This window comes from Apus apus, chromosome Z, assembly GCF_020740795.1.
Source record: "Apus apus isolate bApuApu2 chromosome Z, bApuApu2.pri.cur, whole genome shotgun sequence".
Taxonomy (NCBI): domain Eukaryota; kingdom Metazoa; phylum Chordata; class Aves; order Apodiformes; family Apodidae; genus Apus; species Apus apus.
Window position 1 is genome coordinate 50,136,984 of NC_067312.1, and position 16,550 is coordinate 50,153,533.

Genomic DNA, 16,550 nt, shown 5'->3' on the forward strand with positions numbered 1-16,550 from the left:
CAAGGGTTTTATGCCCAAACAAAATTTCTAATGTTTCAGAAGAAGCTAGGTAGACAAGATACTGAGAGTTCTTTAATAACAAGGCTGACTTTCTGCAGTAACTATTGCGTAGGAGAACATCACATTGCCAATCTTTTACTTAATTTGTCTGTTGTTTATTGCTGTTAAATCTGGTGGGTAATTGTTTTCTGAGTATTGATAAATTACTGTGCTAGCTACTTTGTGTATTTTTTTTTTAAGAATGTATGCTATATGTCTGTGTATGCAGATATACTTTAATTACGCATTTGTTCAGAAAATTGTTACATATTGGAATGTTAAGCACTACTAAATTTAATTAAGGTAGATGATGGTAGATGGTTCGTGGTAGTGGAAGTAATAGTCATAATTTAAATTTTTGTGTTTCTGGTTGTTATACAGCTTAAAGGCAGTCTTGACTTTGTGACTGTTTCAAGCTTATCTCCCCTATAGATTCTGGAAATCAAGCATATAAACCACAAACTTTCCTAAGATTAGCATTTTGAAAAAGTACTTGGTATTTTGAGGATCTGTATCTTGTAGCATAGCAGTGGGTGGAGATGAACCTCCTTTTTAGTATGCAGGGAAGGAATATAATGAAATTGAGGATATTTCTGCCTTTTCCAGTCTGGTCATCCATTGCAACTTACAGTTCTTAATATTATGCTATTTTAATATTAAAAATGAAATTTATTTTTCTGAAACTCATACTTTTGACTTCTTTAATCATTTTAGGCTTGATGTTATCGCACTGAGTAAAAAGAGCTGAAAATTAACTAAGACTTTAACATTTTTAACAGGCTTTTCCACTCAATAATGAACTTGAAGAAAGTGATAACTGACTCTGCTCATATTCTTATCCTAAAGGATAAAGGTGCTTATAATTACGACATGTCAACGCCATTTCTGAAGATGGTGAGCTATCTTTCTTGATTTTCTCAAAAAATATAATGTGAGCTATGCCTTTTAATTACAGTTTGAGTGGCCTGGAAAAGTCAGAATGAAATTTGCTGATAATACCTGCTCAGAAATCTGCTACATAACACTGTTCATATTAATTGAAGATATTTGAAATTAAAAAGTGAAAGCTTCAGCAGTTAATGCTGAAGAAACACCAAACATCTGAAGTAAATGGGCTTATTTTGTTCCACTTCATGAATCACTAGCTAAAAACATGTTCTGATCTTCTTGTGGGCAAAAATTTGTTGATGACTTCAGGGACCTGCATGTAAGTTAATATATAATGTTATGCAGTCCTCTAATTTGTCTTTGCTTACTACTTAAGAAATGTAGAAAGAGGAGGATTTCCGTCCTGAACATAAGCATAAAATGAATTTGCAAGACCAGGTCTAAACAAGATCTTGTGCTTTTTTCTCTGGCTGAAAGTATTCTGAACAGGAATGTACTGCTGATAAAGTCAGTAACAGATTCCCACATGCCATTTTGAGACCCATTTTACAGTGAAGAGCACCCTGAAGAAACACACTAATATTGTTCCCCTTCAAAATTCTTAGTTTCTTCACTTTCTGAACAGAAGCTTTGTGAGTGCTAGGTAGTCTTAGGAAGTCTACCAAAGTTCATACACCTGGAATAGAGAGGAGGTGAGTTGCTTTAATTTCTTCATGCATAAACATAACAGGATTCAGTCTTTACAGAATCACAGAATGGTAGGGATTGGAAGGAGGTCCTCTAGACCAACTCCTCTGCTCTAGCAGGGTCCCATAGAGCAGATTACACAGGAACGTGTCCAGGTAGGTTTTGAATGTCTTCAGGGGTGGAGACTCCACAGCCTCCCTGGGCAGCTTGTTCCAGTGCTCTGTTACTCTCAGAGTAGATAAGTATTTTCTCATATTTAGGCTAAACCCCCTCTGTTTCAGTTTGTGACCATTACCCTTTGTTTTGTCACTGGACACCACCACCCCTTCCTCCTGACACCTGCCCTTTAGATATTTATAAATATTGATGAGATCCCCCCACAGCCTCCTTTTCTCTAAGCGAAACAGACTGAACTCCCTTAGCCTTTCTTTACAGGGCAATGCTCCAGTCCCCTTAGTGGCCCTGTGCTTGACTCTCTCCAGTAGTTCTGTGTCCTTCTTGAGCTGGGGAGTCCAGAACTGCATACAGTACTCCAGGTGAGGCCTCCCCAGGGCAGAGTAGAGGGAGAGAATTACCTCCTTCTACCTGCTGGCCACACTCTGTTTTAATGCACCCCAGGATGCCATTGGCCTTCTTGGCCACAAGGACACATTTGCTCATGGTCACCATGAATCCCAGGTCTTTTTCCCCAGAGCTGCTTTCCAGCAGGTCAACCCCATAATCTTTACTGGTGCATGGGGGTGGTCTTCCCCAACTGGAGTACTCTACAGTTGCCCTCATTGAACTTCATTAGGTTTCTTTGTTCCCAGCTCTAGCTCGGTGTGAGGTATATGTTTTCCTTACACTTTGGTATGGCATATATTCTGCTGTTTTAGGTATGCCAGATGTGTCCTACCTGAAATTAGTCTTCCAGTCACATATGCTAAAACAAACCAAAAAAACCTCATGTTAAAATAGTTCTTTATATATTTTATTACTTTGATGCAAAATATATATGTGTATGTGACATATATGTGCCTTTGGATATGTGTTACATGGGTGTATGCCACAAATCAGGTTTTTTTGTCTGCTGGTTTTAAAGGCTAACAAAATGAATGTGCACCTTCAGTAAGTAAGAGTTTTTTAAGTTACTGAAGTTTTCACTTCTGCTCTGAATCATACTGGACGGTGTTATGATCTTATGTTTTACTAAAATGTCATTGTTCCTGTTTTTTGTTAGTCTGCATTAATACTGCTGGATTGTGGAAGTACTAATTGCTGTTTAAACTGTATGTTGCCTAGTAGCGTAGTAAGTCAAACCCACTGTTACCACTGTAAAAGCAGAAATGAAAAAATGTTCTTATTCAGTGGATTTATTGTATTTGTATAAAACTGTAACTGCAGCATACCACAAACCTAGCAATCCCACAGTACTTTGGTTATTACAACAAAATTTTAATGTGGGATTTGTAAAATAGCTGTTGTCTTTGAGAGGTGAAGAAGGAAAAAACACGTGGCCAAAGTAATAAAGCAAGAGACTGTAGCAGCATTCCAGTAAATAATAGGTATAACCAGGGGAAAATTGCCCTTCTTGGAGCCAGAAAAACGAAATTGGAAATGAGGGATGATGGAAGTATTCCTGTATGACACTGCTCACACTGTGTTTCCTCTTGTTGCATCATGTTTTTCTCAGTTGGTGATGGAATGTCTTTGTACATCATGTGTACATTTTACAGACCCTATGTTAGGACACAAACAAAACCCAAGATTGCTTGGTAGAGAATATGCTGAAAAATAGTAATCCGACCAATAATATGAGATCCAACCTATAAAAGTAACGCTACGCGAGCCTTGCACCAAGCCTTATTTCTTTGAGTGCAGAAAGAAAACTTGCATGTAAGGGGTGATAACTGGAATTGAAAAGCATTACTTTGAGGATGTTTTGAAGTACTGAGAAACTGGGACCTTTGCTCTTCAGTTGCAACATCTATAGTTGTCACCATTAGATGAACCAGTAGGAATGTAACAGTACATCAACAGCTTGGCTGTTCTTTTACTTGATCGAAATAGTGACAGCAATATTTTCTCCATGGAAGTGAGCCTCAGGCCGTATTGTATTTAAGAAAAGAGAGAAACTAGTGAAAAATAAGAATTCATCAATACTGTGAAACAGTTTTTCAAGTACTTTGTATCAAATAAAAATCATACACCCCAAATTAAGTTTTTTGACAATTTTCTTTACATACAATAAAAGGTAACGAGATCTGAAAGTATACTAAACTCTAAATGATTATGATAAATACACAGCAGTTTAGGGTTTGAGAGAGTAAATTTGTAGCAAGAGAAAGTTAATAAAAATACATTATAACTGTTCGCAAAATCTGAAGGACATTGGTGCTTATGATGTCTTGTATGAAAAAGGAAAACTTGGGATGATAATTTTATAGTAGTATCCATTAAGAGATATTTAATGAAAGAAAAAAGTTTCTCAATGAATTGGTCAAAGTGTTCCTTTTTCTTTTGTATATCTGAAGCACTTAATTTATAAACTATTGTGGAACATTGTGGTGTGTAACATGCTACAATAGGATTCTGTTCATGGTATGGCTAGCATGGTCTTGTACTTCATAAAGTTCATGTAGTAGACAAGCTTATATATTATACATTTATTATTATTATACATTGAATTGTATTCCCTTATATGTGTAAAGCAAATTCAAAGATGTTTTCTTATAGGATGATGTTCAGTCTTCCCAAGATTCTTTGCCACGCAAGACAGTTATAAAGCTGACATCAGTACCAAGGTAAATAATTTACATATTACTTAGTGGACACTGTGTTTCACATCTGAGATTCTTCTAGCAATGTGTATTTTTTCACCACCTAGTAGATTTTTATGCCATTTCATTTTTTTTACTTTAACTCAAATTAAAGATAAAATTAAAAACAACAACAACAACACACACACCAAAAAAAAAACAATTAAAAAAGATAAAAAGGTAGTCTGGCATATTATACTCATGCTGTTGTATCTAGATGAAAGAAGATACAGCACTTCAAAATTACAGAAATTTCTCACATAAAGCTAATTCAGCTGCAGCAAGTACAGTAGTCTGTTTTCTGTGTGCTTTTACAGCATTTCTATCCTTAATAAATTATGTTTGAGATCAGCAGTGGAAAATTCTAATTAGCCGTAATTACAGCTGGGTCAGTGAACACTGAGCAAATGCTTAATTTTTATAAGGCCTAAAAATCACAGTGTATAAATGCTAGATTGTCTTTAAAATTCAAGTAGAAGATAAAGTAGGGCATTTTCCCGAACTCCAACTTTCCATTTTATTAAGAAGGCTGCCTTCTTTATTTATATGTACTTATAGAGTATTCAATTTAAACAGACATCCTGCTCTCCCCTTGAACATTCAGTATCTAATCTGAAATAAATTAAACATTCATTAAAAGTTGATTCATCAAAATAAAATTTATAAGACATGCATATGAGAGCTGCTGTGTCTTTGAGTAATACAAGGTTTTTGGCTAATAGAACAGAAGAGTTCGGATTCATTTAAAAGGCAGAAAATGCTGTATTTGCTGATGTTAGTATTTAATTTATCTAATTTTAGCAAGTGGCAAACTAATAAAACTCACTTGCCTTACTCAGGAAGGTGTCATACTATTAAGGACACTAACTGCTACTGTTAAAAAATTCTAATCAGATTCTTTGAAAAAATGAGCGAAGTTTGATCCTTGTGAGCTTTTGGGAGAAGCTTTCTTCAGTCTTCTAAAAGTTAAATTTGTATAATGTGTGTATATATGTAGTTTTAATTGAAGTTTGTGTCTTGAGCAGTCATGTATGCATGCATACTATTTTATTTTTGTTTTAAATAGCAGTTTTATTCTCTACTTAAACCTCTAGAAAGGTCCTAATAGGCCATTTCAGACTTGTCCAAAATGGTAATAAAACTCAGGTGCCTTGCTATTTATTTAACTAAAATACTTTAATATTTTCAAAATATCCTATCAGATAGCTTTACAGGAGAAGATTTTATTGCATATAAACCCTTGGCTGCAGACAAGTTATGATGTAGACTTTGCTCTTTGAGGATACTTTTAATGCTTTTGCTTTCTTTGCCTACATTAGCTGTTGAAATTTCCTTCATGCCCCTCCCGTGCCTTGATGTGTCTTTTGTTTGCATCTACTCTTCTACTTATCTCTGCACAATATGCTAAGTAATTTTTTACCTGTTTAGTGTTTATGCATTTCAGGCATTTGTGTTGGTTTTTTTTTCCTTTTAGTTGTGTATTCAGTAGATATACATGTCAAGCCTTTTTATTTTAAAATTAATATTATCCTATCAGCCTTTAACTTCCGTTGTCTAAACTTGTCCTAAATTACTGAGACAGTATCACTGGTAGGTAATTGCTAATTTTAGTTATGTGGTATTGTGATCATACCATGTGGTCACAGAAGATGTGGTTCATGTTCCAAACACTGTAACCAGAATTGTGAGAGATACAATAAAAAAACTTGAGGGAGAAGAAGAGGAAGATTACAAGATAATACTGATATTGCTGTCTGAAAACCTTTTTTTTATAGTCTCTGTATTTGAAAACACTTTCAAAGCAATGCCTAAGTGCACTCTACTTAATGTTTTCTTTGTTATTAAAATTTTCTTTTAACTATCTGTATGTTTTAAATAAAAATGAGCTTAGTTTTTCTAGGTTCTGATTGTAGTCTGAATCTCAACTGATATTATTACCATTGTGAAAAATGGTATGTAATCTGAGACAGTAACTTTGCTTCAGTCTAATATGTCAATACTATAACCGTGCATCTGAGTTTACTAGGTAATCAGTAAGGATGTGAAATGTTACTTTCAGTACAGTCTTATACTCAGCTTGATCAATTTATCACAGAATCACAGAATATTACGGGTTGGAAGGGACTTCTGAAGGTCATCGAGTCCAACTTCCCTACCAGAGCAGGACCAAAAAAACTAGGGCAGATCACTCAGAAAGGCATCCAGACAGGTCTTGAAAGTCTCCAGAGAAGGAGACTCTACAACCTCTCTGGGCAGCCTGTTCCAGTGCTCTGTAACCCTCACAGTAAAGAAGTTCTTCCTCATGTTGAGGTGGAACTTCCTGTGCTCAAGTTTCAATCTGTTGCCTATCACAGGGCACAAGTGTAAAAGAGGTTGTCCCTGCCTTCTTGACACCCAGCCCTCATGTATTTATAGACATTAATTAGATCCTCTCTCAGTCTTCTCCTCTCTAGACTGAAAAGCCCCAGGTCTCTCAGCTTTTCCTCATAAGACAGGTGTTCCAGTCCCTTAATCGTCCTCGTAGCCCTCTGTTGGACTCTCTCAAGTAGATCCCTGTCCCTCTTGAACTGAGGAGCCCAGAACTGGACACAGTACTCCAGTTGTGATCTTACTTATCATATCACTTATCACTCACTTATTAAGGATTACTGTGCTTAAACTGCAGAATTTGAAGCTTCTGAGACATAAACTGATCATTCATTTCAAATTTTGGGGCATCAGCAGGTAGGAAATATTCATTATCATCAAAAGTTTGTTGTTTGGTTAGACTCTATTCATAATAGTCTTTATAATTCATGTCTGAAGCATGAAATCTCTAGATTTCTTTCCGTTGATGTGTTTTAATACACCATTATGTGGGATAGAAATAAAGTCAGAGGAGCTGCCAAGGTGTTACTTCTCTTTAATTGGCTGAATATTTAGCTTTTTGTAGTTCTGCGTGTCCATGTCAGGATTTTTAAAAATAGCTGTATTGTAAATAAATAATTCTTCTAAAAGTTTGGTTCATATCACCTATAAATTTATAGAGGAGCACTACTCATAGGAAACTCATAAGATGTTGTTGTTATAATTTTGTGGGTTTTTTATAATCTGACTAGTTAGTAATTTTCCTATTTTTTCTTGTTTTACTGAGTTCACACAGATAATTTCAAATTAACCTGCTTTTCAACAGGGTACTATTTGGGGGTATGCTTTTGCCTCTCCCAGCCTTCCTTTTTGATGTTTTTAGTTGAAGTATTCTCTTCACTGCTGGTGAAAATCATAGACAGTAGTGAAAACTGATTGGTCAGACTGCACAGGAGAGCAGGACAATGTGATTACATGGGGGGGAAACAAAAAAAAAAAACAGAAAAAAATCTATCTTTCAGTAGTCATTTTTCTAGTATGGAGTAGCTCTGATTTGTTGTGTAGTTGAGAAATATCTTTCAAACTGCTTCTAAGTAGGTACCACTTATAATGTATTTGTTACTGTTTCCCCCCATCTATACACCTTTTCCCTGTAGTGCTCTGTTGCCACCTTTTTATGAATCCATAGTTTTATAAAAGGAGTAATGTGTTAACATCAATGAAATAGGTATGTATTTTAAATCTTACTGTGACTCTGCCACCTTAGAACAACAAAGTGATCTTAGAATCAGGCTTTTGAGTACTAAAGTTACAGCGTATCTTAATACACTAAGCCCCTTTTAATTCTTAACTGAACTTGAATGCTTTTTTAAAAAAATGTTACTTACAGCTGAAAAGCAGCTTTCACAAGAGAATAGCCAACTACATTTGGAACTACTTTTGTATTGTTCTGAAATAAGCTATTACAAGTGTGTCTCGGAGAGAAATTGTGCTTAGGTGAGAGCCCTGTCCTTTGACAGAATTATCGTTTCTTGGGATTAGGCTGCTGGATGTCATACTTCCCAAATGGCAAAAGACTTGTACTCACTGGTCTTGGGGTGGGGTGTGTGTGGGTCTGACCGTCTTGCCATCTAGTTCAAGTTGTCAGCTGTTCATGGAGGGTGTGTTGAGAGTGTTGGAGTGGCAAGATTTCCTAGTTATTTCTATCTGCAGTGCTTGCTGGAGACAGCATTGTATGGGAACATGACACATGACTAAATAACTGAATTGTCTGTCTGTACAAAGTTAGAGATATTGCTTGGCACAACATGATGAACCTAGGAGTGAACGAGACCTAACAGTATCAGTCATACTGGGTTTTTTACTTTTTTTTTTTCACTTCTGAAGCTTCGTGTACCTGGCTGCAGAGTTTCCGTACTGAGTTTCATTGCGCTATACAAGGATGGTGAAAGGCATTCCATCTGAAATAAAGATACTATGATTTTGAAAGATAAAAAAACCCATTGATTTAGAATTATTTTTAGTGCTAACCCAACAATACTTAGAATTTTCTCACAAATTATTTTAGTCAGTTAGTCATAGAGGAGTGTTATGATATCTTCATGAGGCTAGTTTAATAGCTTAGCAAGCACATTTTCCACTAGTGGAAATATTTGGGTTTCCTAGCAGATTAATTCTGAGTAGGATACAGTGTAATCAGTGATTTCTTCAAAGATATGTCAAAGCACCAAGCAGTTTAGTCATATCCACCTTATTGAAGAAAGTTTCATTTTTCCAAATAGAGTATAAAAGTAAGATGGGCTATTATCCTTACTTCAGTATTTATGAGCCGGTTTTGGCACAAGTAACTAACAAAGTAACTAACTAGTAACTAACAAAGTTTTGGCATAAGTTATGTTCATCCTTGAAGGTCCAAAGTTTGTGATCTTTATTGAGAAAGATAATTCTGATTTACCTTTAAGATTTTGAAGTTGGATACCTTTTAAAAAATTCACTTGGCAGGTGTATCTAGTGCTTTCTCAACACAGTGCTAAAATGTGGAAATAAAAGATATGTTTTTAAATTTAATGTATGATTAAAAATAATGTACAAAGTTCAAAAATTCGTGGCAGAGCAGCATGTATGTTATTGTATTTGGTTGGAAGATGGCAGCAAGGATAACTTGGTTGAGAAGGAAGCTTTGTTGGTGTGATATGCCTAAGGTGAAAGCTGTCCTGATTATGTGAAGCAGTTGATTATGGCTTCACAACAAAGAAACTATCTCTAAAATATTCTCGTTTGGTAACTTTAACTTTGATGGTGAATTTTTTTGTTGGCTTATTTGACCTGTGTTGCCCGTGTTGGCATAATCAGTCTAAACAGTTATCCAGGGTAGTGGCAAGGAGACGTTCCAACAGCATTTAAGATCTTAATAATATGTATTTTTATTACCTTTTATGCTTGCATGAATTCTGAGGCATATGTATTTTTATTTAAAAACTGAAACAAGTTTTTTAAAAAGGCAACTGAAACAGGGGTATGTTCAGTTGTCAGTGAGGAGAAAAATGTTTAAAGAGAGGCCAGAAATACTCATGTTGGTTTATATATTGTTAATGAGCACACTTGTTCCCAATGGAAAAAAAAAACAACAAAAAAACCCCCACCAAAAATAAAACACAAACCCCAAAAACAAACGAACAGTTTTAGGTTTTTTATGGGATGAAATAGTGACAGTAAGTATGCACAACTTTGCTAGGTTTTTGTTAAAGTGAAACCTCTATATTAGTGTCATGGTTTGGGCCTAACATGACAACAAAGAAACAGCCATGTGGCCCCTCACTCAACTTCCTCCCCTCACACACGCATCCTCTGGGATGAGGAGGACAAAGCCCAACTAGAAGCTCATGGGTCGAGACAAAGGACAAGGAGGGTTCTTCACTGATTAAGGTCCCAGGCAAAACAGACTCAACTTGGGGAAAAAAAATAATAATTTAATTTCACACTAATCAAACACACACAGGACACAGACAACACATAGAGGAGGACTTGCATATATTACTCCCACCCCTGCCTTCTTCCCGGGCCCAAATCACTTTGTTCCCATTTCTCTCCCTCCTTCCCCCCAGCAGCACAGGGGGACAGGGGATGGGGTTTAGAGTCAGTTCCCAGGCTGGTGATTCCTGCTGCTCCTTCCTCCTCAGGGAGAAGGATTCCTTACAGTTCTTCCCTTCCCTTAACAGTCACTTCCCCTGGTGCTGGAGTCTTCCACAGCTGCATTATACAAGTCCACTGGCCGCAAAGTCCAAGTCTGCTGGCCAGGTTCACCCCTCCAGGTGCCTTCAGGGAATGTTCCTCCACGAGTGCAGGGGGACAGCCTGCCATCTCTCCATAGGTTGCAGGAAAATTTCTGCTTGGGCACTTTCTACCTGTTCTTCCTCACCAACCACAGATCTTCACTGTAGCGCTTCCTTTCACCTCTACAGCAGAGCTCTTCTTTTTTTTCTAGCTGCCTGCTCTGCTCAGGTTCTTTCATAGGTTAATCACTGAGGCGCATCTGTTGTCCTTCTAATGGCTCCTTGGCTAGTTTTGGAGTAGGGGGAGCATCTCAGCTTCTCACAAGAGCCACCTGTGGGGCACTTCCCCCCTCTACCAATAAAATCCTGCCAAACCAAACCAGGACAATTAGTAGTTTTAAGAGAGGTAGACAAGACAAATGGTCAGTCAGGCTTTAAGACTCATGTTGGTCAAGCACTTGTATTCTCAGCACAGTGATGCAAGTAGTTAAAAAGTTAGAAAACTCTTTGAAGTTCTTGTTGGGTCAGACAGTCACCAAATATGGGAAAAATAACTTATGGATACCAATGCGATGTAGATAAGCGGACACTTCTTTATTGACATGTGGAGGATACAGGGGATAACTCCTCCTGGTGTATCCTGAATTGCATTACAATCAACAGGTTTTTATATATTAAATTTCTGTTGTCCAGAACATAACACAAAAATGCATTAAGTTTAACCTTTGCGTTGATTGGCCCCTTTGAGTTACATAACTTCATATGTATTCATCTCTTAACAAGATCATTGGTCATCCTGTTGATTGTAGTCCCTGATATTCAAACCATATTGGGATGGGGAAAGGGGATATTCAAGTAGCATAACTGATTACTGTGACCTTGGCTACCATGTGATAGGTTCAGGATTCATTATTGTATCATTCTTTCCAAGGTAGCTGCTTGAGAAAAGTTACTGTTTATGCAACACTAGACCTTAGCTACTTGTATGTACCACTTGTCTAGTACATGTGGTTTCTGTGACTACTGAAGTAAAGCATAGTTACTCACTCCCCCTTGCAATATGATTCCTATACAAACAGTTTCTTCTGAAAGCCTTGTCTTGGTCAGGCCTTATGAATACTCAAAATTTGGTCAATTCAGTAACAAGACTGTGAAGGGATTTGATGCTTTGGTTGCTATAAAAAATTGTAACATTAAAATGAAAAAACCCCACAATTAGGTTCTAAAAGAAATTTCTGATTTCCTCTAAAAACACTGTAATGGAAGTGTCATAATGACATACAGAATGAATAGATGAATTACACATGCTTTGGGGCTGGGAAAAAAACCTGAGTTTGTTTTTTTAAACAGTGATCAGTAAGAAGCAGTATGTGAGTAAAAATCTAAATACAACTGAATGCATGCTCTTGTTGAAGCAGTTTTGGAAGTAGAAGATACACGTTTTCAGTATATTGGTGTATTTGTGTATTATTTCTTCTTTTTCCAGGCACTGGCCCCTTCAGCCTTTTTGCTGAAGTTGCCTTGAGGCAAAAGTAGTTACTCCAAGGCTCTCAAGGCATAGACTGAAGTGATATGGCATACTTTAAGTCTTCTGTTCTTCTGAACCAGATTTTTTTTTCCCTTCTGAATGCAGATTTATAAAGCCTGCACTACAAGAGGAACAAGGAAAGGATTTTAGTGAAGGTACTTCCTGATCCTGAAAAAGTCAGGGGGCTTCAAGCCCATCTTGGACTTCAGAACACCTCACAACTTTGTGGTAAAAGAAAAATTTAAAAGAGTGCCTTGGACTTAATCCTTTTATCTGTAATTAAAGAGTAGTTATATGCTCCAGATTAGGATATGTGTGCCACTGTAATCCATCCCAATCATAGGAAGTATGTGTATCTGACATATGTAGTAGGTATATAACATTTTTAAAATCTTGTCGTAGGTTGATGTTGGTTTTTTGTGTTCTCAAAATGTATAGTTCTTGCTGTGCTCTTGTCTGTGTTTATCATGAATGCTGTTTTCTTGAGGTTGTTCCATGGTTTGTTCTTGAGAAACCCACACAAGGTCCTGCTTCCAGTGAGAGCAGAGGGATAGAATATGTGCCTGTCATTTGTCCATTTCTCTGCTTTTTGCATAAGCAATGGATATTATAAAGATGTATCTGTCAATTTATAAAAAGAGAATTAATAGGAATGTGTTTGTGCTTTCTCTCATCTTTATTGACAAATCTAAAGTTTTACTTTGGGATTGTCATTAGGAAAGGCATTTCTGGAGTGATTCAGAATTCTGAAATGTCAAGCTAAGATAGTGGAAGTTTTTGTTGAAGTACAGTATCATTGGTTTTAATTATTTGTATATTAATCGGAACTGTCAGCCATTACTGCTTTTAGAATGTGTAATTTCAACATTATAGCTCTATTTCTAAATCATTTAACTTCTTCAAATGCGGTCATAATCATAGCATAATTCTGTATTGTATTAGTTGAAACTCTACTGAATTCACCATTCTACTCATGTCACCAGCTTTTTTTTTATAACAAAGAGCTGATCTGTGGATAGTAGATTCTGTTTCCACCTTTGTTTTTATGCCTTAGGAAAGCAACACATTAATATTGTGTGATTGTAGTTTGAAGTTGAGATTTGATTCCTACTAATTCTTCTGCAGGATTTTTTCCGTAAACTGAAAAAGTTGTCTTATATAAGAAGAGGCAAAATTCTTAATATTTGTCAATAAATTATAATGTGTGACTGTGTATACTCAAGATTAATAATCTACAAGAAACAGTTAATTGGATTGTAAGAGTTGTGGCTTAATGTAAATTGTAAATGTAAAGTAAAATGTACATTATTATTTTTGTTACGTCTTTGACAGTAGTGATGGTCCCAAATTAGTATTCATAAATTAGAAGAAGCTTAGCTGCATGTGAGGACCATGCTAGCATTACTTACCTTATCCAGTTTAGTAAGCTGAAAAATCTCCTTAGACTTTATCCAATGAATCAAAAGCCCCTTGGGAAGTTATTGCAACCTCCTTTGGGTGAGAACTTTTTTCTGACAGATATAGAGACCTGTTTGCTTAACGTGATTTTTTTTTAAACCATCCATATTCCCAACTGCCCCAAATTTCATATTTTCATGTGACAGTGTATCTCAGACTGCAGCCCTATAATCATAACGTTTTTCTCACAAAAGACTCTTCTGTTTCTAGGTCAACCAGTAGTGGAGTTGCTTTTTATATGAGAGAGCAACTAGAATGTATTGAGTTCCCTTCAGGGGCAGATGAGGAGTGAGTTGAGAGTTTGTGGGTGAGAATTAAGGGGCGTGGTAGCACAGGTGATACTGTTGTGGGTGTCTATTACAGGCCACCTGGTCAGACAAGGAAGTTGATGAGGCTTTCTACAGGCAACTGAAAGCAGCCTCGGAATTACAGGCCCTGGTTCTCATGGGGGATTTTAACTACCCAGATACTTGCTGGCAGGCCTACACAGCCAGCCATTCACAGTCCAGGAGGTTACTCAGTGCACTGATGATACCTTCTTGATGCAAATGGTGGATGAGCCAACTAGGAGAGGAGTGCTGCTGGATCTTATACTCAAAGGGGGTCTGGTTGAAACAGTGAAGGTTGAGGGCAGCCTTGGCTGCAGCGACCATGAGATGGTGAAGGATCTTGTGTGGTAGGAACAGAACACCAGTCAGGATCTTGACCCTGGGCTTCTGCAGGGCCAACTTTAGCCTTTTCACGCAATTGCTAGGGGGAATCACGTGGGACAGGGTACTAGAAGGTGAAGAGGCCCAAGATGGTTGGCTGAGATTCAAGGACCATTTATTCCATGCTCAAGATCAGCACATGCCCAGTGGGTAGGAAATCAAGAAAGGGATGCAAGAGACTTGTATGGTTAAAGAGGCAACTGCTGGGCAAACTCAAGTGGACGAAGAGTGTCTACAGATCATGGAAGGAGGGGCTGGCCACTTGGGAGGAATATAAGGCTGTTGTCAGAGGATGTAGGGAGACAACTAGGGAAGTTGAGATGTCCTTGGAATTAACTCTTTCAAGAAAGGCCAAGAACAACAGAAAGGGCTTCTTCAGATACATTGCAGACAAAACTAACACTGAAGTCGTGGATAGTAGGAGAGGTGCCTGAGGACTGGAGGAAAGCAAATGTCACTCCAGTCTTCAAAAAGGGTAAGGTGGAGGACCTGGGTAACTATAGACTGGTCAGCCTCATCTCCATCCCTGGAAAGGTGATGGAACAACTTGTTCCTGGCACTTTGTCTAGGCATATCAAGGATGAGGGGGTCATTAAGAGCAGTCAACCAGGTTTAACCAAGGGGAAGTCATGTTTAACCAACATTAAAGCCTTCTGTGAGGACATAACCAGGTAGATAGATGATGGAAGTGCAGTGGATGTGGTTTGTCTTGATTTCAGTAAAGCATTTGACATGATCTCCCACCGCATCCTAGCAGATAAACTGAGAAAGCGTGGTCTGGGTGATCGGGTAGTGAGGTGGATCGTGAAGTGGTTGAAGGAATGAAGTCAGAGAGATGTGGTCAATGGAAGAGGCTTGTATCTTGTGGAATCCCTCAGCGGGCAGTACTGTGACCAGTACTATTCAATATATTAATTAACAACCTGGTTGAGGGAACAGAGTATATTGTCAGTAAGCTTCCTTGTGACATAAAACTGGGAGGAGTAGCTGACACACCAGAAGGCTGTGCTGCCATTCAATGAAACTTACTCAGGCTGGAGAGTTGGGCAGGGAGAAATTTAATGAAATACAAGGGCAGGTGTAGAATCTTGCATGTAAGAACAACCCCATGTACCAGTACAGGTTGGGAACTGATGTGTTGGAGAGCAGTGTAGGAGAAAGGGATCTGGGGGTCCTGGTGGAGAGGAGGAGGATGACCATAAGCCAGCAATGTGCCCTTGTGGCCAAGAAGGCCAATGGCATCCTGGAGTGTATTAGAAAGGGTGTGGTTAGTAGGTCAAGACAGGTTCTCCTCCCCCTCTATTCTGCCTTGTTGAGGCCAGGTCTGGAATATTGTGTCCAGTTCTGGGCCCCTCAGTTCAAGAAAGACAGGGAACTGCTTGAGAGAGCCCAGCGCAGAGCCACAAAGATGATTAAGGGAGTGGAACATCTCCCTGATGAGGAAAGGCTGAGGGAGCTGGGTCTCTTTAGCTTGGAGGAGACTGAGGGGTGACCTCATCAATGTTTACAAATATGTAAAGGGCAAGTGTCAGGAGGTCAGAGCCAGGCTTTTTTCAGTGATGTCCAGTGATAGGACAATGGGCAACGCGTGCAAGCTGGAGCATAGGAGGTTCCATTTAAATATGAGGAAAAACTTTTTCACTGTGAGAGTGACAGAGCACTGGAAAAGGCTGCCCAGAGAGGTTGTGGAGTCTCCTTCGCTGGAGACATTCAAAACCCACCTGGACACGTTCCTGGGTGACCTATTCTAGGGCATCCTGCTCTGGCAGGGGGGTTGAACTAGATGGTCTTTTTAGATCCCTTCTAACCCTTAGTATTGTATTATTCTGTGATTCTGTGATTTAATTAAATGTCTAGGATTATATAGTTATGAACACTAATGGTTTCAGCATCTACTCTGTCTCAGAGGAAGTGTACATTAAAGCTGTAGCAATTCTTGAAATAAAGTTGTGTAATACAGCCGGGTGTGTTCATGCAATTTTAAGCACACTTTGGTGTTTTGAGCTCAATTTGGTATAGCTTTTTTTGAAAATACATGCTCGTAATATGAAGATAATTTTTTTTAAAACACTAACTCAACTGGGAATATTGAAGTAGATCTGGTCCCCTTTTTATTAAAACTGGAATGGAAAAAAAACAGATTTGGTATCATGTTTTAATTCCACACTTTCGTTTTATTTCTAGTGAGGTTTTTTAAAATTCATTTTTGGCAGTGCTATCTTCACTCAGTTAGGAGACAGACTTGTTTGCCTAGCTAGTCCTTAAATATTCATTGGATGAACTGGATGAGGGGACCTGTACTTAAAATGTCACTTTAATCATA

At 37.9% G+C, this 16,550-nt stretch overlaps 1 protein-coding gene across 1 annotated transcript in view; it reads left to right on the plus strand.

Annotated features, from left to right (window-relative positions):
• MAN2A1 (mannosidase alpha class 2A member 1) overlaps window positions 1-16,550 on the plus strand; it is a 98,462-nt gene that overhangs the window by 53,139 nt on the left and 28,773 nt on the right. Inside the window, exons 11-12 of the mRNA XM_051643003.1 lie at window positions 819-933; window positions 4,330-4,397. Of these exons, the coding sequence (XP_051498963.1) occupies window positions 819-933; window positions 4,330-4,397 (183 nt within the window). The remainder of the gene's footprint in view (window positions 1-818; window positions 934-4,329; window positions 4,398-16,550) is intronic.